Source organism: Nyctibius grandis, chromosome 30 (assembly GCF_013368605.1).
Source record: "Nyctibius grandis isolate bNycGra1 chromosome 30, bNycGra1.pri, whole genome shotgun sequence".
Lineage (NCBI taxonomy): Eukaryota > Metazoa > Chordata > Aves > Nyctibiiformes > Nyctibiidae > Nyctibius > Nyctibius grandis.
Window position 1 is genome coordinate 3,070,529 of NC_090687.1, and position 22,163 is coordinate 3,092,691.

General features: G+C 66.8%; 4 protein-coding genes across 5 annotated transcripts in view; 2 read left to right on the forward strand and 2 right to left on the reverse strand.

Annotated features, from left to right (window-relative positions):
- Nucleotides 1-203: 203 nt before the first annotated feature.
- Nucleotides 204-5,247, reverse strand: RGS11 (regulator of G protein signaling 11). 2 transcript variants are annotated; one of them, XM_068420205.1, is made up of 17 exons: nt 5,185-5,247; nt 4,379-4,475; nt 3,994-4,044; nt 3,801-3,907; nt 3,664-3,715; nt 3,522-3,580; nt 3,264-3,340; nt 3,087-3,168; nt 2,868-2,936; nt 2,204-2,233; nt 2,061-2,122; nt 1,702-1,815; nt 1,457-1,572; nt 1,043-1,130; nt 790-928; nt 643-725; nt 204-571 (listed from the first exon to the last, which is right to left on the reverse strand). In XM_068420205.1, the coding sequence occupies exons 1-17, from the start codon at nt 5,200-5,202 to the stop codon at nt 445-447; spliced, it is 1,371 nt and encodes a 456-aa protein (XP_068276306.1). In that variant the 5' UTR covers nt 5,203-5,247; the 3' UTR covers nt 204-444. The 2 variants fall into 2 exon arrangements, with proteins under 2 accessions (XP_068276306.1, XP_068276307.1); XM_068420206.1 differs by lacking the exon at nt 5,185-5,247 and adding an exon at nt 5,068-5,125.
- A 1,070-nt stretch (nt 5,248-6,317) lies between these two features.
- Nucleotides 6,318-9,727, forward strand: ARHGDIG (Rho GDP dissociation inhibitor gamma). The gene is made up of 6 exons (XM_068420198.1): nt 6,318-6,429; nt 7,538-7,720; nt 8,275-8,358; nt 8,435-8,511; nt 9,077-9,140; nt 9,222-9,727. Exons 1-6 carry the CDS (start codon nt 6,357-6,359, stop codon nt 9,419-9,421), a joined length of 681 nt encoding a protein of 226 aa, XP_068276299.1. The 5' UTR covers nt 6,318-6,356; the 3' UTR covers nt 9,422-9,727.
- A 203-nt stretch (nt 9,728-9,930) lies between these two features.
- Nucleotides 9,931-13,326, forward strand: PDIA2 (protein disulfide isomerase family A member 2). The gene is made up of 11 exons (XM_068420261.1): nt 9,931-10,168; nt 10,611-10,817; nt 11,084-11,217; nt 11,311-11,448; nt 11,523-11,639; nt 11,719-11,844; nt 11,924-12,118; nt 12,467-12,587; nt 12,737-12,918; nt 13,010-13,096; nt 13,246-13,326. The coding sequence occupies exons 1-11, from the start codon at nt 9,931-9,933 to the stop codon at nt 13,324-13,326; spliced, it is 1,626 nt and encodes a 541-aa protein (XP_068276362.1).
- A 1,810-nt stretch (nt 13,327-15,136) lies between these two features.
- Nucleotides 15,137-22,163, reverse strand: part of AXIN1 (axin 1) — a 72,897-nt gene continuing 65,870 nt past the window's right edge. Inside the window, exons 8-10 of the mRNA XM_068420098.1 lie at nt 21,902-22,147; nt 16,815-16,982; nt 15,137-16,007 (exon numbers count right to left, since the gene is read on the reverse strand). Coding sequence (XP_068276199.1) covers nt 15,881-16,007; nt 16,815-16,982; nt 21,902-22,147 — 541 coding nt within the window. The 3' untranslated portion in view covers nt 15,137-15,880. The remainder of the gene's footprint in view (nt 16,008-16,814; nt 16,983-21,901; nt 22,148-22,163) is intronic.

The following is a 22,163-nucleotide window of genomic DNA, read 5'->3' on the forward strand; positions in this document are numbered from 1 at the left end:
CCCCTCGGAGCGAGCAGAGCCGTGGGTGGTGGCTGGTCCCTCCCCAGCCTGGGGTCTGCACCCTCGCTGGGTGCTGCAGGCAGGGGAGGGGTGGGGGGACAGGACACAATCCAGCCCGGAGGGGTGGCCCCCACCATGGGCACCCCCAGCCCTGCGGCCACCTCCCTGGTCACCCCTCCCCACAAACCGCGCCAGCTGCAGCGTTTCCCCACGGGGGCTTTATTGTCGTGTGCCTGGAGGGGTGCAGGGGGGGGGTGACCCCACACCAGACCGGCTGGGTGCGGGGACATGAGTGGGGGCTGCAGCGGGGCCAGCCTGGCCGGGGGGGCTGCGGGGGGGGTGTATGGCTTCTCTCCTTCAGTGCTACTGCCGGCCAGGGCGTGCTGGGTGGCCGGGCCGGAGGGTGCTGGGCCAGGGGGCTGCCATGGCGGGGGGCCGGGGCCCTCAGCTCTCCTCCTCGGGGACGGGGGCAGCCGCGGGGCCCCGGCTCCTCTCCTCGGCGTCGCCCGCGGGCAGGAGCAGGGCCGGGCTGGGGCTGGAGTGCCGCTGCTTGCGCATGAAGGGGAAGACGCTGTGGGCAGAGCAGGGTCAGCGCCGGCGGGGACCACCCCAGCGCCCCGGGGCACCCACCCCTGCCCTCACCGCTTCTTGGTCTCCGGGGGGATGACGGCTTCGGCCAGGAGGTTCCTGTAGAGCTCCGACTTGAGGAACCGCGGGTAGGAGTCCTGGGCGAGCAGAGGCGTCAGGCTGCTGCCCAGCCCTGCCCTGCCCAGCCCTGCCCTCGCCCACCTTCTTCATCAGCATGTAGATGTGCATCTGGGCGTCGTCCATCACGTAGCGGTGGGGCGTCTTGATGCCCTCCAGCGTCCGCTCCATGGTCTTGCTGTCGATGTTCACCCAACGCGTGGCCCCGGGAGCCAGGAACTGCCTGGGGAGCCGCAGCCGGTGGTGGGTGCCCGGCTCATCAGTGGGATATAGCACCATGATGGCCTGGACCCGCAAACCCTGACCCCCCCCAAACCCTCGCCCCCCTGGCACTCACTGGTAGATGGAGTCTACAATCTCGGGGATGCGGGACTGCTCCCCGTAGCGCAGCTCCTCACACGCCTCCCAGAAGCTCAGGTTCTCAGCTGGGGATGGGGACACGATGTTGGGGATGGGGACATGGCCCCCCAGGCTATCAGGGTTGGGTCCACGGCCCAGCCAACTGTGGGGCCAAACCCCTCTGGGATGGAGCCAGCTGATGCAACGTGGGGTAGTGGGTCCAGGGATGATGGGACATGGCGGGGGGTCAGGGGGTGCCAGGATGGGTTGGTCAAGAAGTGCTGGGATGTGGTGGTGGGTTTGGGGATGCCAGGATGGGGCAGTGGATGAGGTGGTACTGGGACATGGTGGTGGGTCTGGGGGTGCTGGGATGGGGCGGTGGGTCAGGGGCTGTGGAGCTGGGGCTGCTCACCGCTGAACTCCTTCTTGAGGAAGTCGAGGAGCTGTGACCGGCCCAGGGGGTCAGTGAGGAGCTCGCTGAAGTTGAAGCCCCAGCGCTCCACGCGCAGCTTCGTGGGGGTTGTCACCCTGTGGGTGATGCCGGTGTCGGGGCTGGCAGCGGGCGGCCCATGGCTGCCTGCATGATCCCGCACCCGTCCTGCGGGTTGGGGTATTGGGGAGGGGACCGGGGCGGGCAGCCCCCGCGGGGGCCCTTACATGGGGGCGTTCATGGCCCAGTACGTGGTGTCGTCCGTGATCCAGGGGTTGCTGGGCAGGCAGCCGGACATGATGGGGTCATGGGGCACGTACTGCTCGTTGAACTTGATGTACCTGCCGGGACCGGTGGCTGGAGGTGGCCAGGGCCATCGTCCCACCACTGCCACTGTCCCCAGCCACCACAGGGACATGGCAGGGACGTGCTTGGGCTCTGCGATGACCACGGAGCCTCGGCCCTGCTCCCCGCCGAGGGTGGCGGCAGTGCGGGTGCTGCGGGGCTGGCAGCCGGCTGCGGGGACACGGGTGCCCATCACCAACGGGGACCCTGCCCGCGGCCGGGGCAGCCGCTGGCCGCTCACCCCTCGAGGCAGATGGAGGACTTCACCCTGGTCCTGGCCATGGCCTTCCTGCAGTACTCGATCTGGGGGGCCACGGGGGAGGTGTCAGGGGTGCCCCCCAGCCCGTGCCCCCCGGAACCGCTCCCGCCCCTCGCCCTGCTCACCTCCCGCTTGTAGTAATCCATGTTCTTGGTCTGCAAGAGACACCCAGGGCTGGGTGAGGGCCAGGACATCGTGCCCTGCCATCGCCACCCTGGGCATGGACCCAGGCATCCAGCGACCCCCCCCTCCCCAGCACCCCACAGCCCATCCCCGTGTCCTCCAGCCTCATCCCCACACCCCTCCCGGCTCACCCAGCGTGGGATGAACCCCGGCATCCTCCCCCCGCCCAGCGTGGCACCGGCCCTGGGTTAGTGACACTTACGTGGGCAGAGGACACAGCACACGGCGCAGAGGAGAGAAAGCGGGTGGTTAGTGAGGAGGGGGCGGGGGGGCAGCGTTAGCGGGGTCACAGCGTGGGGAAGGGCCGGCGGCGGCTGCGGGCACCCCAGGGTGCCAGCACTGCCAGCAGCGCGGCCACCCCGCGGGGAGTGGGGTGCTGGCAGAGGGGTGGTGGCAGAGGGGCAAACGTGGACCCCCCCCCCACCCCGGTCAACTGGAGCAGGGGGACAGGGTGGACACACAGATGTTAGCAGAGCTGGGACCCTCCTCTGAAATGCAGGCACAGCCTGTGGGGGACGGCTGGGCACCCACGAGGGCAGCTCGGCACCCGGGTGGCTGCGCCCTGTGCCCGCCGGCAGGCCCGGGGGGGCCCGGTCCCCCACTCACCAGCTGGATGCGGGTGGTGTGGCGGTTCCTGCGCTCGGGGCCCTGCTCCAGCACGTTGGGGGCTCCCGGCTGCAACGAGAGCGTCGCGGGGGGCTGGTGGGACCCCCCGTGCCCCCCAGCCCCGCTCCCCGGGCCGAGGCCATGCCCGGTGCCGGGGCACTGCCCAGGGCTGCACCCTCCAGCCCAGCACCCCTCGCCCCCCACCCAGCCCGTCCTCACCGGGGGCCGGTTGACGAGCCAGTACGCCTGCTCCTGGCAGTCGATGACGATGCGGTCGCCCTTCCGCCGCTGCTTGGCCGCCCTGCCCGTGTGAGGGCAGCGGGGAGGCACTGGCACCCTGCCCGCCCGTGCCAGCACCCAAGGGTGCTCTTGGGGTGCAGCGGTGCCCGCACTCACCGGAGCTGCTCCCGCGCCTGCATCACCACGAAGTCCCACGTGTGGTTGATCCGCTTGTGCAGGAGGTTGTAGTTGTCCTGGGGAGGGGGCGCAGCGGTGTCACCCCGTGGGCACGGCACACGTCCCCTCGCCCGGCTCCGGCTCCCATCGCCGCTCCAGCACAGGCAGAGCTGATGCTGCCCCACAGGTGACCCCCCCACTCCTGGGTGAGCTGAGACCCCCCCAGCTCATCCCAGCTGTGAGGAGGGCACCGCTCACCTTCTCGTGCTCGATCAGGTCGCCCTGCTTGCGGATGTTCTTCTTGGCCAGGTAAATGGCTGCGAGAGGAGCGGTGGCACCTCAGGGGGAGCCGGGAAGGGGCTGCGGCCCACAGCGGTGCCGGTGGCGTGGTGGCACCTACCATAGTCCAGCTCTGTGGCCGGCCACTTGGTGCTGGTCCAGAAATAGGGGGTCTGTGGAGGCGGGGAGGGTGGCTGAGGCACACGCCGTGGGGTGCCGTGGTGCCAAGCTGGGGCCCCGAGGCCGCGGCAGCCGTACCTGGAAGCGGTAGGGCGACTCGTCCGCCCGCAGCACCAGGCTGTGGGGGTCTTTGAGGGGGTAGATGTAGCCGTGCTTCACGATGAGGTTGCCGAGGTGCAGCGACTCTGGAGGGGTGGGAGTGGGGGCTGCAGGGGGGCTCGGCAGCCCTGGTCACCCCCACGGTGGTGGCTGCCCACGCCGGGGCACTCACCCTCCTCGGAGATGCCGTACTTCTGGATGAGCCACTCCACGATGTCATTCCCTGGGGACCGCAGCAGCGTCAGTGGGGTGTGATGGGGTCCCCCAGCCCGAGCATGGGGAGGTTCCCAGGCTGGGGCAGCCCGGCACAGCACGGTGGGTGCCAAGGGGGTCATGCAGGGTGACGGGGGCCCTGCCAAGGACTTGCTGGGCTGCCCGCCCCGGCGAGCGCCCGCCCTGCTCAGCCGATGCATAATTGATCCCAGCTGCAGCGCTGAGCACCCGCGGGTGCGGGCAGGCGAGCGGCGCGGGGCACCGCGGGGCTGGGTGCTGGGTGCAGCGCCGGGGCCACCCGGGGAGCACCCACACGCCTCCCCCGCCCCGCCATGGGGACCCACCTGTCATGGCGTGCGGGATGACAGTGATGAGCAAGCGCTGGTTCCTCATCTTGATGCCCATGTCGGGGTCCTGCATGCTGACGATCATCCGCTCCATCTGCTGGGCAAGCGCCCGCCACGCTCAGCCCCCCGGCCGGGGGCACCGGGCCTGGGCACAGCCTGGCTCCCCCCACCCCGACACAGGGCACCCTGTGCCTGGCACCCCAAAGGCGGACCTGGGGCACCCTGTTCCTGGTCTGGGGACAGCCTGGCACCCCGCAGCTGGATGTGGGGCACCCTATGCCCATTCTGGGGACAGCCCGGCACCCACAGCCAGACCTGGGGCACCCAGCAGCCGGGTGACCGTGCGATGCTGGGGGTGCGGGCACCCAGTCCCCGGGCACCCCTGGTTTTGGGGAGCGAGCTCTGCCGGGGCTGTGGCAGCACCCCGGGCCGGGGGCAGGGGCTGAGCACGTAGCCCCGGGGTGCTGCCCGTGGGTGTCCCCGCGTGGGGCGGTGCCCGGTGCCCCGGGGGGCTGCCAGGGCCGGGATGGTGCCCGCTGTCCCGCGGTACGTGGTGCTGGTACCCGGTCCCCTGTCCCCGGTCATCCTGACACCCGTGTCGCCGGCGGTGATCGCTGTCCCGCGGGTCCCCCATGCCCGCGCCGGTGCCCGGTTCCCACGGTCCCAGCGCCCAATCCCCTCGGTACCCGGTCCCCGCGGTGCCGGTGCTCGGTCCCCACGGTGCCCGCCGCCCGTGCCGCCTGCGGTGCCCGGCGCGGTGCCGGCTGCCCGTGGGGCCGGTGCCGGTGCCGGTGGCGGCTCACCTTGCGCAGACACGGCATCTGGAGCCCGGGGTACCGGCCGCGGGGGCCGCCGATGGTCACCGCGGGTGCGCGCCCCGCACCGCCCCGCCCGCCCACGCCCCCCTGCCCCGCCCCGGCCCCGCCCCGTGCCCCCCCCCGGGGCTGCCTCCGCCCGCCCCGGGCGCCCCGACGGGCACCCCGGTACGCGGCACCCCCGAGCCCCGGCCCCGGTACCCCCCGCCCTGTCCACAGACCCCGCGGACCGGCCCGCCGGGACCGGCCCCCCGCACCGCCCGGGGCCGCGGCTCTGCCGGGAGCGCAGGGCTGGCCCCGGGCTCCCGGGGCTGGGGGGGGGCCCTGGCTGAGCCGGTGGGCTGCGGGGTGCGGGGAGGGGACACTGTGGCTGTTGGGATGGCTGTGCGGGCAGGGGGTGAGCAGTGCGCGGGGAAGTGGGGGCAGTGCGGGCAGGGTGCAGGCAGGATGCTTGCGGAGTGCGGGCAGTGCGGGCAGGGTGCGGGCAGGATGCTTGCGGGGTGCGGGCAGTGCGGGCAGGGTGCGGGCAGGATGCTTGCGGAGTGCGGGCAGTGCGGGCAGGGTGCGGGCAGGATGCTTGCGGGGGGCGGGCAGGGTGCGAGCAGTGCGGGCAAGGTGTTGGCAGGGTGCGGGGCTGTGGGCAAGGAGTGGGCGAGGTGCGGGCAGTGCGGACTGTGCTCTTGCCGGGTGCGGGCAGGGTGCGAACAGGACGCGGGCAGGACACGGGCAGGAGGCGGGCAGGGCGCAGGCAGAGCGGGCAGCGCGGGCAGCGCGGGCAGGGTGCGGGCAGGGTGCGGGCAGGGTGCGGGCGGGCGCTGCGCGGGCGCGCAGGGCGGATGAGCTCACTGCAGTCTCGCCGCCCATGAGCGGAGGGGCTGGAGCCGCCCGGCGCCGAGGGGCGGGGGCGGGCGGGCAGCGGAGCCGCCGCGTCTGCGGGAGCCGCCGCCGCCGCCGCCCCGCCGGGCCGCGCCGGGCAGCGCAGCGGGGAGCACCGGGGAGCACCGGGGAGCGCAGCGGAGCAGCCGGCACCGGCGAGCGCGGCGGCAGAGGCGGGAGCAGCGCGGCCGCTGGCCCCGGCGGAGCCGCCGACCCCGGCAGAGCCGCGCCCCGGGCCCCGGCAGCGGCCGCCCCGCCCGGCCCCGGGGGCGCCGGGCCCGGCCATGCTGGGGCTGGATGTGTGCGAGGCCGGCGGGCAGCTGCTGGAGCTGCTCTGGCTGGCTCTGTGCTACCGAGGTGAGCGGCCGCGGGCCGGGGGGCATCGCCCGGGGGCGGCGGGGGGGGGCATCGCCCCGGGGGAGCATCACCCGGCTCCCCGACGGGTGAGCATCGCACCGGGCACCGGGTGCGTTCAGGGGTGAGCATCACCCCAGCCCCAGGGGACCGGAGCATCCCGCAGGGGTTGGGGGAACCCCCCGCCGCCCCCCGCCTGGCCCGTGGCACCCAGGGCACACCGCCCTGTCCTGGCACCCCTGCGGGACTGGGCGAGCCCCGGGGCGGCTGCGGCCCTGGGCTGGGAGCCAGCGTGGCCGGGTGCCACATGCTGCTGTGACAGCCGGGGCGCAGGGCCTCTGCCTGCGCTGGGCGCCCAGAGGTGCAGCAGGGCCATCGCTCTGCGCCCCGGTCACCGCTGCCACCCTGGGGACCGGCTCAGCCTGGGGACTCAGTGTGGTGGCCCCTGCCCCAGGCTGTGCCCCTGCATGTCCCCAGGGACGGGGTTTCAGGGGCTTGGGGAGCACAGTGCCTGCAGTCAGAAGGGTGACGGGCGCGGGGGGCTGATGCAGTGGGCAGGGCAGAGTCAGGGGCCGTGGGGACATCGCCCGCCCTTGTGCCCCCCACAGCCTGGCACCCACCAGAACTGCTGTTTGCCCCAGAGCTGATTTTATTTCCCTGCAGCCGCTGGCAGTTGGGGTTTGGGGTGGGAGATGAGGCTGGTGGCTGCCCAGTCGGGTTGGAGAGGGCCGTGGGGCGGTGACAAGGACCTCTACGGGTGACAGGGCACAAAGGGTGCCTGTGGGCCGTGGTGGGCTGCAAACACCCCCGGACTGTGCACACCAGGTAGGCACCAGCTCGTCTTGCTCCATGACCATGTGGAAATGCAGCTGGTGGCAACGCCTCGGGTCTCAGCTGTGCCACCAGGCCCTGGGGACACGGAGCCTGGCAGTGTCCCCACGGCCCCGAGCAGGGGGATGACTCGGCTGCCCCAAGGGGGATTGCCCACGTGCGTCCGTGGCGTGTGCCAGCTCAGCCACCCCCTGCCCACCAGCGCCTGCGTGTCACGGGGCGGGGGTGTCCCCCGGGGTGTCCCCAGGGCAGCGGGACTGCCACTGCCTGTCCCCCGCAGACATCATGGCTGACAAGGAGGGGGTGACGCTGTCGCTGGAGGAGGAGGAGGATGCCGACGTGGCCCTGGCGTACAAGACGCCGGAAAAGAAGAGCCTGCAGGAGATCCAGGAGCTGGACCCGGGGGACGAGAGCCTGAGGAAGTATAAGCAGGCGCTGCTGGGGGCCATCCCTGCCGCCGTGGGTGAGGCTGGGGGCTGCGCGCTGCGGCTGGGCACCCCGGCATCCCAGCACCCCGGCACCCCGGCATCCAGGCCGGGTGATGCAGCCTCAGTGGGTGCAGGCAGCTCAGGCATCCCCAGCACCCGTGGGGCATCCCCAGCAGGGAGGGTGCGTCCCAGCTGGCATCGCCCATGGGTGCTGCCTGTGCCCCCCACCCGCGCACGGAGACCCCGGCATCCCCCTGCCCACACGGTCCCGGCTGCCCAGGGACCCCGGTTGCCTTGGTTACGGGATCACCGCCGCAGTTTCCATAGGAACAGTTACAAGGGACCGGGGAATTCATCGGGATGACGGAGCCGAGCGAGCAGCCGCGGAGCCCACAGTGGCCCGGCTGTCGGTGCCCCCCGCTCCCGTGACACCCACAGCGGCCACCCCAGCCTGGTGCTGCCCTGGGGTGCACGTGGGCTGGGGGGGGGTGGTGCGAGCTGCTGCTGGGGTGTGGGTTGGGCTGGTGAGGTGCAGGTGGGTGGGCTGGGTGCGGGTGGGTAAGGTCTGCGCCCCGCTGCATGTCCCTAGATGCCAGCGTGCCCAACGTGCAGGTGACGAGGCTCACCCTGATGTGCGAGCAGGCACCGGGGCCCATCACCATGGACTTGACAGGTGAGTGGTGGGGGCACCGATGGGAGGAGGAGGAGGAGGAAGAGGTGCCAGGCTCATGGGCCATCTCGTCGCCCAGGAGACCTGGAGGTGCTGCGGGGCCAGGCCTTCGTGCTGAAGGAGGGGGTGGACTACAGGGTGAAGGTGTCCTTCAAGGTGAGGCGTGTGTGTGGTGGGCTGGGCACAGCCCTGCTACCCGCACGCCCTGGGGTTCCAGCCCATGGGGGCCCTGCTTTTTCCATGTGTCCCTGCCCCATGGGGTCCCTCCTGCCACCCATGGGGTCCCTGCTGCCCTGACGCCTCTGTCCACCACCCGTCACCTTCAGGGTCCCTGCTCCTCTGGGGTCCGTGCCCACCCTGGGGTCCCTGCCACCCTGGGAATCCTTGCTGCCCCGACCATCACTGGTATCCCAGGGTCCCTGCCACCCTGGGGTCCTTACTCCTTCTGGAGGTCCATGCCACCCCGGGGTCCCTGCTGCTCTTGGAGGTTCCAGCCACATTGGGTCCCTGCCTTTTCCTGGGGTCCCTGGAGGTCCCTGCCCCTCTGGGGGGTCCTGGCCACCCTCGATCCTGCTCGGTGCCCAATCCTGCCCAGGACTCTGGATCCTGGAGGGGAGGGTTTGCAGGATGGGTGCCCCCCTCCCCAAGGCCAGGGGTCCCCAGGGTGTGGGGCACCGAGGCATGGGGCAGCACCCATGGCTCCCCTGCCCTGTGCCCGCAGGTGAACAGGGAGATCGTGTGCGGGCTGCGGTGCCTGCACCTCACCTACCGCCGGGGCCGGCCCGGTGAGTGGGGTCGGGGGGCCGGGGGGGTGGCAGGGCTGTGCCACCCCATCCCCACTCACCCGTCCCCCTCTCCTCGCCCAGTGGACCGCGACGTCTTCATGGCGGGCAGCTACGCGCCGCGGGCCGAGGAGTACGAGGTGGTGACGCCGGCGGAGGAGGCGCCGCGGGGCTGGCTGGCGCGGGGGTCCTACCGCGTCCGCTCCCTCGTCACCGACGATGACAAGACGGAGCATCTCTCCTGGGAGTGGGGCCTCTGCATAAAGAAGGCCTGGGAGGACTGACCCCCCCGCCCCGCCACCCCAGGGGACACCTCGCCGGCACCGCTGCGCTCGCCCCGGTCGTGGGAAGGGTGGGGGGGTCCCTTAGCGAGCGGGTGCCCACGGCCGTGGTCTTTGCAACCAAAGTTATTTTTAATTGCTGGGTTGTTTTTTTTTTTTTTTAAGTACCAACACCCGCCTTGTCCCTGCGGCGTCCCCGTCACCGGGGCCGGGGCTGTGACCCTGCCGTGGCGGCACCGTGCCTGGCTGCCCGCCCGGGCGCAGGCTGTGCTCTTCCATCGCCATTAAACCCTACAGACTGGTCTCTTACTGGTGTGTCCGTGTCCCCTTCGCTCCTGCCCGTCCTGCCTTGTCCCTGTTCTGGAAAACAGCCACCTGGTCCCGCTGCCTTATCGGCGGTGCTGGGCAGCCAGTAGTGGAGGGCCACGAGCCCCAGGGGCCTGGCACCACCCGCCCCGCGGCCCTTATCTGGGTCCCGTCCCCCCCCGGGCGCCGGCTTTGGCGACGGCACCATGCGGGGCTGTGGGTGCCGGCTGGTTTGGGTGCTGGTGCTGTGGCTGGCCTGGCTGGGCCCAGCGACGGGGGGTGAGGAGAAGGATGGGGAGGTGGTGGTGGAGGAGAAGGAGGAGGAGGAGGAGGAGGAAGAGGATCTCTCCGATGAGCTCGGGGAGGAGGACGGCGTCCTGGTGCTCCACGAGCACAACTTTGCCCGTGCCCTGAGCGAGCACCGGCTGCTGCTGGTGGAGTTCTGTAAGTGGCCCCCGACGCGGGCAGGGGCGTATGTGGGGATGGGCACAGGCAGGGGCAGGGGTCAGGGGTCAGGGGTGTGGGCAGGGACACGGGGGCACAGGGTGGGGTAGGAATGGGGCAGGGGCACAGGCAGGGGGTGTCTCGGAGGGGCAGGGCACAGGGCATGGCACGTGACGGGGCAGGGACATGGGGCAGGGCCACGGGCAGGGGCATGGGGTGGGGGGACACATGTAGCAGGGACATGGGACACAGCAGGGGACGTGGGGCAGGGACACGGGGGTGTGGGACAGGGGCCAAGGCACAGGGGCACAGGCAGGGGCGCGCCCTGGAGCCCACCAGGCTCACGCAGCCATTGGGTGCCCTGGGCACCCACCAAGCCCACTCTAGGGAGCAGGGATACCCCAAAGCTGTCCCCACCACTGCTGCTGTCCCCCGTCCGCAGATGCACCGTGGTGCGGGCACTGCCAGCGGCTGGCCCCTGCCTTCGCCCAGGCGGCCGCCGCGCTGAGGAAGGAGTCCAGCCCGGCGCGGCTGGGCAAGGTGGACGCCACGGCACAGGTGGCCCTGGCCAACGAGTTCGGCGTCACCTCCTACCCAACGCTCAAGCTCTTCCGTGATGGGAACCGCACCCACCCCCTCGCCTACACCGGTAGGGCCACGGCACCGCACGATGGCCACGGCACCCGTCGTGGGGGACACTGTGACGGGTGCTGGGGCGGGCTGGAGTGCAGGGATGGGTGGCAGGGGGTGATGGGGGGGGGGGTGCTCAATGTCCTGATGGGGGACTGCAGGGTGGTGGTGGTGGGCAGGTGACACCATGGCGATGGCAGGAGGGGAGCTGGGGCTGATGGCACGGGGGTGGCAGCCTGGTGAGGGGTGGCTGGGGTGACGGCGGGGCCCCGCTCCGCGTGCCAGGCCCCATGGACGCCGAAGGCATCGCGCGCTGGATGCGGCGTCGGGTCGGCCCCAGCGCCGCCCTACTGCAGGACCCCGGCACCGCCACCGCCTTCATCGGCTCCCGGGACTTGGTGGTTGTTGGCTTCTTCAAGGTGGGCTGGGGCCGGGCTGTGGCCATGGCCACTCAATGGGGTGGCCCCGCAGGACCTGCTGTGGCCATGGCCGCTCACGGGGTGGCCCCGCAGGACCTGAAGAGCGAGGCGGCCCAGGTGTTTTATGAGGTGGCCCGTGAGGTGGTGGACATGCCGTTTGGCATAGCCAAGGCACCCGAGCTCTTCCAGGCGTACGGGCTGTCGGCCGACACCGTCTGCCTCTTCAAGAAGGTGAGGGGGTGGTGGGGGGGTTGACGGGGCCATTCTGGTCACCCCGCAGCCCTCACCAGCCCCTGCCTCTGCAGTTCGACGAGGGACGGACAGATTTCCCTGTGGACCCAGAGCGGGGGCTGGATGTGGCCGAGCTCACGCGGCTGCTCCGCGTCCACAGCCTGGAGCTGGTGATGGAGTTCACCAACGAGGTACAGCCCGGCCGCAGCCCCGTTGCCATCCCCACACGGGCCACAGCCCCCCGGCCCTCACCCTCCTCCTGCTCCCCAGACCTCCAACCAGATCTTCGGTGCCAAGGTCCCCCACCACATCCTGCTCTTCCTCAACGAGTCATCGTCAGGGCAGCTGGCGCTGCGGGATGGCTTCAGGGCGGCCGCCGGCGCCTTCCGGGGTGAGGTGAGGAGGTGCCACGGCGGGGACATGGTGGGTGGCCACGGGGCACCCCTGGCATCAGTGCTGCCTGTCTCCCACCCAGGTGCTCTTCGTGGTGGTGGACGTGACCGGGTACGGTGCCCAAGTCCTGCCCTTCTTCGGCCTGACGCCTGCCGATGCCCCCACCCTGCGCCTGGTCAAGATGGCGAACAACCGCAAGTACCGGATGGAGCAGGAGGCCTTCTCAGACACGGCCATACGCACCTTCATCCGGGCGGTGCTGGACGGCACGGTGAAGGTGAGGGATGTGGCACCATGCCAGTGGGCACCAAGGATGCGTCCCTTGGTGAGCTGTTAACACTGAAGCCTAATGATGGCAGTTGCGCGGTGACCACCAGCCACCTGCTCGCTGATGCTTGTGCTGCCAGGCCTGAGGATTTGGCGGGGGGGGTGTTACGGGAGGAGACTGTAGGTGTGGAGACACACAGAGCTGGGATGGTGGCAGAGGGGAGAGGGGGGTCCGAAAGGCAGCACGGGAGCAGCCCTGGCTGCAGGCTGGGGGCCTCCGTCCCCCCTGTGCCCCACGGGGCCCTGGCACCGCTCACCCCACGCCGTGCCCATCCCAGCTGTTCCCCCCCCCCCCCAGCCCCACCTGCTGAGCGCGGAGCCCCCCGAGGGCTGGGACACGCGGCCCGTTAAAGTCCTGGTGGGGAAGACCTTCGAGCAGGTGGCGTTCGATGAGACCAAGAACGTCTTTGTCAAGTTCTGTAAGTGCCGGGGCTTCCCGTGACCCTCCCCGAGCTCTGCGTGGGGCTCAGCCCCTGCTGCGGCAGCCCCCAGACCCACCCCAACCCCTCGCCTGGGGGACGCTGACCCCGGCAGAGCCCCGGTCCCTGGCACTGCGCCTGTCCCGCAGATGCGCCGTGGTGCTCCCACTGCCAGGCCATGGCAGCCGACTGGGAGGAGCTGGGCGAGCGCTACAAGGACCACGAGGACATCATCATCGCCGAGCTGGACGCCACGGCCAACGAGCTGGAGAACATCACCATCCTCGGCTTCCCCACCCTGCACTACTTCCCCGCGGGGCCAGGCAGGAAGGTAGGTGTGGGCACGCGTGGGGCCACCCCGGCTCTGCCAGCACCCAGGGGACGGGGTCACCCCTCGTCTCCCTTCCGTCCCACGGCTCCAGATGGTTGAGTACAAGAGCGCCCGAGACCTGGAGACCTTCTCCAAGTTCCTAGAAAATGGGGGGACGCTGCCCGAGGAGCCGCCTGTGGTGAGTGCGGCCCCCCCCCCACCCAGAGACCCCCCCCACCCCAGGGCAGCTCCCAGCCCTCACCAGGCAGGGGGATGGACCCTGCAGGACGGGGATGGGGACAGGCAGGGGGCGTGTGTCCGTCTGTGCCTCACTGCCACCTACTCCAGGCGCCCGAGACCCCCGAGAACAGCACGGGCAGCGAGGAGCCAAGCGCACGCGGGACGGCCGGCAGCCGGGACGAGCTGTGAGCCCCGAACCGCTCGGGCACGTGCTATAAACCACCTGGAACCCACGCGGGCTCTGCTCTGTGTCTGCGGCTCCCCGGCACGTCCCGGGGAGCACCCGCCTGTCTTGGGGACGCAGCACGGCCCAGGGGTGCCGCGATGGGCAGAGCCCCCGCTGCCAGCTGAACCCGGGTGCTGAGCCCCCACCCCCTGCCTCCCCGGGGTGCTGAGCCTGCACGGCCCCAGCGTGTGCCTCAGCGCTCGTCCTGGCACCCTGTGGTGACACAGGGTGGCCAAGGCTGCGGGGGACACGGACCCGGGTGGGGGGGTAGCCCAGCGCTCTCCACACTGGCCCTTGTGCTGTGCTGCCAGGGCGCAGGCGATGGGGGGACCAGCCAGGGTCTCTCCTCCGTGGCCCCCAGGCAGCCCTCCCGCCCCAGGCCTGGGCTCCACAGGCACATACCAGCCGCAGGAGCTCCTGTCACAGCCGGGGAAGGCAAGAAGAGCCCAACACGGGTCTCCACATGCTCCTCTTAAGCCTGGCTCGCAGCCTTTGGGACCCCCAGAGTGTCCCCTCCAAGCCCTGGCATGGTCCCCTCTGCTCCCAGACCCCGGGCAATTCCCCTGGGGGCAATACCTTGGTCCCCTGGGGCCAGGACGTGTCCGGGCACCCCTCGAGGGAGCCCACGGCTGCCCCAGCCCCACCACGTGCCCCAGCACAGGGCCCTTCCCCTGACCTGTGCCATCCTCTGGCCACCCCAGCCGGGTGCCGGGGTCCGGGCGTCTGCCTCGCGGGGAAGGAAGAAACCAGCAGGCGATGGGACGTGGGGTTTTATTTCATTTTATCCAAGTACCTTTGAAAAGATCATTGTACAAGTCAGCACATGAGAACGCAGAGGAGACGTCGCCGGGGCTGCACGGCCGCTGTACATATTTACAGGGGACACCCCCCCCACCCCGAGAAAAAAAGGGGGAGACAGAAATCCCGGGCGTGTTAACAACCTCACCCGACACACCACCACCAGAACTTTAAAAAAAAAAGGGAGGAAAAACTCGTAACGCTGTTCCTGGGCTGGGAACGCTGGCAGGTTTGGCTGGCCTTCACGCGGGGTCCAGGCGAGGCCCAGAACCGTGTTTTAAAGGCACTCGGTGACATGTACAACAGGCTGCGTCACATCCCGGCGCGGTGCCACCGCGTCCCGGCAGCTCCAACGCGCCGCCGCGGCCGAGAGCCCATGGGGAAGCCCCCGAAAGCCCACGTGGAAGCCCCCCGAGAGCCCACTGGAAGCCCCCGAGAACCCACAGGGAAGCCCCCCAGCATCGGGGTTGCCCTGGTTCCTGTGGGCAGGCGCGGGCTGGTGGCTGAAGGAGCTGGTGCAGAGCTGCAGCCACGCCGGAGCAGGGCAGGGCCCGGGCTGGGGGACAGGCAGGGCCGAGGGCAGGGTGGTGGCAGCACCGGTGCAGTCCCCAGCTTTCTTGCATCCGAGTAAGCCCCGGAGGCTTCCCGGGGGGGCCAGTGCTGGGTGACCCGGCCCTACACGAGCCCCAGACTGGCACCAAGGACCCCCCTGCTCTCGGCAGCGGCTGCAGTGCCCTCACGCCTCCCCCGACACACAGAAGCTGTCAGAGGGTGCAGGACTCCGAAAAACACATTTCCTTTGTCCTCAGCTTTAGTGTCTGATCAGTTCCCTGCCCCATTATGTTTCTCCTAAAAAGAGTCCCCTGGCCAAAGCCAGAGCTCAGTACCAGTGGACTGGGCACGCCGGGCACAGGGTGCCAGCCCTCGGTGGAACCGCAGCACCCTCCTGCGAAGGGAACCCTTCTCGGGGGGCCCACGAGCGCAAGGGCCGTGGGGTGCCAGCACCCAGCCGGGCCTCGCTCTGTGGGAAGCCCCCAGCCCCTGCACCGACCCTTCTGTCCCTCGGGGATTTACTCGGGCACAAGAAAGCTCAGGAGGGGGGAAAAAACCATCCTACCATGTCCCACAGCTGAGGCTGCCAGGGAGCCGAGAGAGCGGCTCCTTCCCAACGGCTCGATGCCCTTCGGAGGGGGCCGGGACCGCAGCCCCTCCGCAGCGGGGCCAACCCTCCCGTGCGGGTGCGGGGAGAGCGGCTCTGCCCCGGCAGCGCTCCGGGACCATCCACGCCGGGGCACGGAGCCGTGCAAGCACGGAGCAGGCGGCGTCTGACGGGGGGCTGTGCCCTTCGGGCGAGCTCTGCAGCACCTGCGTGTTTTACATTTACGTAAGAGCACTGTGACATCGGAAATATTTTCCTTTTATTACAATATATCAAAAATATGCAGCTTTAGTAAACAAGGTCATATTACACTTTCTAATGCACTGTACAATGCTACATTACACTTATATTCGGTATGGAGAGGGAGCCCAGGCTCCCACCGGCAGGTTTGTGGGGTGAAACGGCGTCCACCGGCAACCCGGAGCTCGCCCAGGGCTGTGCCGAGCAGGCTGCCGCCCTCCGCCCTGGGCTCGCCCGTGGCAGCAGCACCGCCCCAGGCCTTCTCCTCCGGTCCCAGAGTCCTTCACAGTCCTGTCCTCACGCCTCAGCAGCCCTGGAGCCTAGTCAATCTTTTCCACCTTCCCGATGATCTTCTCTTCGAAGATGGGCAGGATGGTGTCATCCTCCCGCACCTCCTCGAACACCACACCACAGTCGAACTCGTCACTCACTTTCTTAAAGTAATACCTGAGGAACCAGAAACAGGGGGGCAGAGAGGGGAAAAAAAGGCAGGTGAACGGTCACGGGGGCACCACGGTCCCCAAACGTGGGTACAGCCCTTCCATGGCCCTGAGCTCGGGGTGCGTGGGGAGCAGCTCCCCTAGACGTGGAGGCAACTGGGGCCACACTTCTGCCCTGCCCTCACCCAGTGAGCAAAAAAAGGGCGGTCAGGATCCACGCTGGCACGTTGAGGAGCTCCAGCCCTGAATCCCAGCCCACTCACAGCTCTCCCAAAAGTCGTGCCTGAGGTGCCTGTGTTGGAGGTGTGCTCCTAGGCAGGCTTTCCCATGGCAGCTCCTCCTTGGAAGGGGGAACTTGGAGAGCTACATGCCCCAGGCCTGGCTGCTTTGGGACTCCGGCAGGACCCAACCTCCCTGTCCTCACCAGAGGAAACTTCGGGAGGAGCCAAAGCAACTCTGGAAGTCAGAGAGTTCCCCACAGCATCACCGAGCACTGGCTGATGCTGCTCCTCACCAGCCCAAGAACCTGCAGGGCAGCTCAGCAGCTTCTGCTGAAGGCGCAAACCATGATGCAGAACATCTCAGCTACAAAGCCCTATTTCTCGTCCCCATAACCTGCCTCTTCAACAGCCAAGGCGCCTTGGCCGTGCTGCCACCTCCCCACCACAGCATGCCCTGCGGGAGCCCCCCTGACCTACCTCCACCACGCGCCTTCACCTTGGAGGGGGCAACGCTGCTGCATCCTGGCAGTGGCATCTGCCAGGGGTCATGGACAGCCTGCTGGCACCGTGCCGCACACGGGGAGCAGCCTCACCTGTAGTTCCCTTTCTTGGTCAGCAGCTCCTTGAACTGTCCCAGCGTCACCACGCGCCCTTTGACGAGGGTGCGGTAAGGGATCGGCTCTCCGCAGAAGTAGTAAGCGACCACGATGTTCTCACACGGCTGGGACGCGCCGCTGCCCGGTCTCTTCTGGGGCTTCAACCTGCCGTGCAGAAACACAAGCAACCTGCTGAGCATCAGCCCCACAGCCCGTACCTGCAGAGCCTGGATGGAGATGCTGAATTAACACCCAGGGTCCCCAGGAGCACCCTTTGCTCCAACCCCCAGCTCTCTTGGCACGCAGCCGCATGCTGAGGCCGGTGAAGGAGAGGACGGCTCTTGGAAAGGCTGGATGGGGCCAGACAGCAGCCACGAGGAGGGCGCAGGCTCTACATCAGCCCCTTCCTGCTGAAGAAACCCAACGCTGGGCTTTGAGAGGGGATGGCCCTTCCCGCAGCACGGCCGGCTCGAGGAGTCATCGGTGAGCTCCAGGCAGAGCACCCCAAGGCACGGGAGCAGACCCGGGTCCCATCAGCACGCTGCTGGTGCGCGCCGAGCACGCGGGGCTGGGTGTGCCCATGGGGACGACGACCCAAACGCTGCTCAGACCGCTCTGGATTATTGTCGCCGTGGCCCAAGCAGCTCAGCACGGCTTTCTGCTGACCTACACCTGCAGGGCTGCGTGGACAGGATGGCTCCTGCTCCCCACAGCTCCCCCGGCACCGCTCCCCGTGCAGACAGAGGTCGGAGGGGATGGAGGTCCCAGCGGGAGAGGCCCCGGAGGCTCCGCTGCCCGTCCCGCCTGCACAGGGTGGCAAGGCAGCTGCCACCCCCAAAACCTCAGTGACTTTAAGTCTCCTGTGTTTTCCCGACTCTCAGGATGTTGGTCTGGTCTCTGCTTCCAGCCCACACACCGGGGTTCTGCTACGTGATGCCATCGCCAGCCCGAAAGCGTCCGCCCAGTCCTAACCCCATTTTGAGGGGCAGACAAAAGCAGCAATAATCAAACCCAGGGTGCTTTGCCCTTCTGTAGAGCCTTTCATCCGAGGTGCCGTAAACGCTGCACAAACACTGCAGCAGCCTACACAAACCCGTACCTTGGCATGTGTGGTCTAACCCAGAGGCACTCTTCTCTTTCAGAGTCACATAAAACAAATTTGGCAGCTTTAAAAAATTATTTAACAAGCACGCTGGGTAAAAAAAGGTGATTTTGTATTGACAGGACTGGAAAGTTGCTATAAGAACGAGGGTTTGCCAAGCACATGAGGTAATCGCAGCTTTGGAAGTGACTCTGGCCCTAACCTTTAAACGCTGGCTCGTGGGCAGAGCCCACACAAACACGGGCATTGCGAGCCGAGAGCAGACACCACCTTTTAACCTCTTTCTAAAGACAGGAGAGGCCTGAAGTTCAGCTGAACAACCCTCCCGGTGCCTGCTCTGCCTGGGAGAGCTTTGGAGAAGACATCCAGCGAGGCAAGGGTCTGCTCCTGGTGCCAGCAGAGCTCTCGGAGCCTCTCCCCTTGCCATATCAAAGCACAGGATGCCCTTTAGCTAGAAAAACATTAAGGAATTGAATCATCCTTGGAAAGAAAAAAAAAAGAGGCATTTAAAGGAAAAATAGGTCATAAATTCAGGCGAATTCTGTGAACCCTGCGAGCCAGAAGTTAATTGAAGGGGTTTGGAAAACCTCAAAAGTCCCTAAGCTTCTCTAAATCCTGCTAGAAACAAGTTGTGACTAAGAGAGAGCTGCTGCGTGCCCGGGGACGTGGCATTCGGGGACCTGGGGACACAGCTACGTGCCCTGCGCAGGCAGCAAAGCTGGTTCCCCCGGGGCTGCCATGCTCCTTCGCCTGGGGAGATGGAGAGGACCCCCCCCCCAGCTCTACCACAGTAGAAGAGGGGGACCATGCTCATGGCTGGGAGCCTTCCTCCTCCTGCCACCCCTGAAGGGGGTTTCTGAAGGTGCTCAGCCTGGCTCCAGCGCTCCAGAGCAGAGATGTGCCCCAAAACGATGCCTGGAAGCAGAGACTCTGCCCTGCTTCACAGAGCTGGAGCTCAAAACAGCCCCCCGGGTTTTGGGTCCCCTGCTTTTGCCATAAATCAGAGGGGTGGATGGCTGCGGTGCCCTGAGCTCCTGGGGCTGAACAGGAGCAGGAGGCACCCGCACCCCGACCCACAGCTGTGGGTCTCCAGCAGGCTGAAGGAGGGACGATGAATCAGGAATCGCTGCAAATGTCATTTTCCAAGAGTTCCTCTCAGGAGAGCAAGACAACACAACTGCCTCCGCTTCTGGCATCGCCAAGAGGTCTCCGGAGACCACGGCTTACCCAACCAGGCCACCAGACCGTGGCTGAGCTCTGCCTCATTAAAGCTCCCACCTGCACCCATCTCCCGGGCAGCACAGCCAGGTGCCCCCCCGCCCCTTCTGGGATCAGCTCCCCTCGCTGCATTCACTGCACACACAAGGTGTTACCCAGTAAGGGAACGGCAGCACTCGCCTGACTTTCACCTGCGCTTCACCACCCCTCCTGATTTTTCAACCATATAACCCAGCGGTGCCGTGACAGGGAAGCTAAGTCTGGGTTAGGGCACGAACCCAACCTCGCTCCGACGCAGAGGTGAGGTGCCCAGCTCGCTCCAGCACAGCCCTGGGGCTGGAGGGCTTTGGGGAGCCTGAAACCCAGCAGATGGTACCTCGGGAGGTGTCCCAGGGGCCAGCTCTGCTCCTCTTCCAGGCTTGGCCCGACCCAGTTAATTCCAAACCAAGCTCGTGCTAACGTTCTCTCTGCTTGTAAAAATCTTTTCTCTGAAGAGCTGGTAGTAATTACTTCATCCAGCCACAAACATCAGTGAACTGTGCCACGGAGCTACAGAAAACGGCTCAAAACCTGGCTGTACATGCAAGAAACGTGACGGCAACTGGGAGACAAATGCTGGGCATGCTGGACCCGCAGGTCACTCCATACTGCACCCTTAATCCCGCACTGTTTCTTAGCAGCAGCCATGCAGCTATCTCGGAGATCAAGGGCCCTCCCAATGCTGTGGAGTAGGGAGAGAAAGGCTTCGTCTGCAACACAAGTGTGATTTCTGGAAGAACGTTGATGGTTCCAGTACGGGCGCTGCAGATGGGGGGCACTGCTGGGGTGGGAGCGGGGCCGCGGGCACCCCAGGCACGGCAGCAGGCGGGTGGCCGGGGAAGGGCACTGCTGGCGAGGGCTGTGCGCAGGAGAGCGGCTGGGAGGCAGGCAGCCGTGCCGGCAGGGTCAGCCGGGCTGTACACAGCTGCCACGGCGCTTTCTGCTCCCGCGGCCAGCTCAAGCCAGTGCCCCAAGGACACCTCCGGGCTCACCTCCACCTCCCCGGCCCTGCGGCTTCCTCAAGGTTGCCGACAAACCTGGGCACTGGCTCCGATTTCCCAGAGCTCTCCGGAGCTCCCGGCTGAAACAAACGGTGTTTTCACACTAACTCCCCCCTCTGTTTCTCCGTGGCTCCCCAGCCAGCTTTGGGCAGCCCTTCTCAGAAGAGACCTGGGGTCTCTTTTCAGGCAGGCTCTTGTGCTAACCATAGCAGGAGCTCTCTGAAAAGCTCAGGTGTGCTTCAGCTGGAGCACCCAATCCTGCCACAACCCAGCAGAGAGAGTTCAGCATCCAGAACCCCCCGGCTCCCAGGGACCACAGCATCCATTCTTGCTGGCTACTGGACACACACATTTGCTTTCCACAAGCAGTTCCCCCCCCGGTGAACACGGCTCCTTGGTTTCCTACGCATGGGGGAGGTCGGGAGGGTCCCTGCATGATCGGGAGAGGAGCCAGACCTCGTGGGGAGGCAGTGCAAGCAGAGCAGCCCAGCACTGGGACTGCTCAGCCTGTCCTCCACTGGTCTGCACGGCGTTTACCGCGACGCCACGGGGCTCCTACAAAAACTGTGCTTACAATACATGCCAAATTATTATTAGGGTATTAATTGCATATGAATAGAGCCCAGGTTGGTGTTTCCAAAGTGTGTATCTGCATCTAGACATTTCTGGGGAAGGCACAGGAGGTTAGTACGACTCTAAATGACTCTACTAATAAACACTACACAATTACACCAGCTCAAAGGTAGATCAAACAAACCTAGCTTAACCTGACTTGTGAGAGCCCTCTAATTACCTGGCTTTCAATCAATGCTCCGACATAAACATGCAGAAGTCTGTTACATGGTCACTGCAAGTAAAAATAACTGGAGCTCAGCAATTAAAAGAGCTTCTTTTTAAAATTACACTTGTGTTTCTAAGAGCCAGATGCCAAAGTTTCAAGTTTTCAGAATACGGCTCTAAAGCGGTGAAAGGTTTTTAATGGACAAAGTGCTTTGAGCTGTTAACAGTAATTATCTAGTGCTTCCAAAAGACTCTTCATCTGAGAGCTCCATGTGCCTTGCAAAGAACCTTCCCTGAAAGATAACACAGGGCCGGGAGAATCAGCTCGGCAACAGGCATGAAGCTGAGTCACAAAAAAGATGCAGCAACTTGGACAGGGCCGTGCAGGGAGTCAGTGCTGCCGCAGCGGGGCCACAGGACAGTGCTCCCACCCCGGCGCCACGAGCAGCCTTTGCTGGAAGCCTGCGGGAGATGTAGACAGAGAGCAAACACATGCCTTTCTTCTGCACTTCATTTTGCTGCACCCTGCTGAATTCTGCTCCTGCACCGACGTTTGAAATTCTTGTGTGAGTGTGAATGAGCCAAGTCAGCGAGTACCGGGGGAGAGAGCTCTCTCACACCATGCCCCTTCTAGACGCGCTCCCCCGTGCCAGCTCCTCCTCAAGCTCTCAGCAGCCCCTTCCCCACCCTCCCAAGAGCACTTCCAGCCTCTCCATCCACAAACCACAAGCCCAGGCCCTCAAGGTGAGTTTTGGCATTTGTACCACCACATTAGAGGGGCTGGGGCAGATTTCTCTGACCTCTCTGCATGTGCCTCCATCCAGTTGGTGCTGGGAGCTGGAGACCAGAGCAGAGGGCAGTGGACATCTCCCTCAGCTGCCCACCTTCAGAGCAGTCCCCCCCCTTCCCTCCCACACACAATCAATCAGATCCTATCACCATACCTTTGTTTAAGGGGGACTTTTCCAGCCCTTTTTTCCTCCTCCTCCAACCTCCTGCGAGCTTCTTCCAGCTGGGTGAGAGGGTTGGGGGCTGGATTGGGCGGCATGGTAGGATCTTGGATGAAGGGGTGAGAAGGCTGGACGACATTTCGGAGCTGGGCGCTGACCCACGGATGCACCGCAACAGGTCGCTCAATGGAGAGAGGTCGGACCATATCATGGGACAGCTGCTTCTTAGCACCTGAAGAGCTACACACAAACACAA

What these genes read in the sequence shown, in the direction of transcription:
- PDIA2 (XM_068420261.1), top strand. Translation starts at nt 9,931, where the DNA reads ATGCGGGGCTGTGGGTGCCGGCTGGTTTGGGTGCTGGTGCTGTGGCTG. An exon ending in TGGTTGTTGGCTTCTTCAAG is followed by an intron (nt 11,218 to 11,310) that starts GTGGGCTGGGGC and finishes GTGGCCCCGCAG; the next exon opens with GACCTGAAGAGCGAGGCGGC. An exon ending in TGCCCGAGGAGCCGCCTGTG is followed by an intron (nt 13,097 to 13,245) that starts GTGAGTGCGGCC and finishes CACCTACTCCAG; the next exon opens with GCGCCCGAGACCCCCGAGAA.
- ARHGDIG (XM_068420198.1), top strand. Translation starts at nt 6,357, where the DNA reads ATGCTGGGGCTGGATGTGTGCGAGGCCGGCGGGCAGCTGCTGGAGCTG. An exon ending in GGGTGAAGGTGTCCTTCAAG is followed by an intron (nt 8,512 to 9,076) that starts GTGAGGCGTGTG and finishes CTGTGCCCGCAG; the next exon opens with GTGAACAGGGAGATCGTGTG. An exon ending in CTACCGCCGGGGCCGGCCCG is followed by an intron (nt 9,141 to 9,221) that starts GTGAGTGGGGTC and finishes CTCCTCGCCCAG; the next exon opens with TGGACCGCGACGTCTTCATG.
- RGS11 (XM_068420205.1), bottom strand. An exon ending in GGCTCGTCAACCGGCCCCCG is followed by an intron (nt 2,937 to 3,086) that starts GTGAGGACGGGC and finishes CTCTCGTTGCAG; the next exon opens with CCGGGAGCCCCCAACGTGCT. An exon ending in TGGATTACTACAAGCGGGAG is followed by an intron (nt 2,123 to 2,203) that starts GTGAGCAGGGCG and finishes GTGGCCCCCCAG; the next exon opens with ATCGAGTACTGCAGGAAGGC.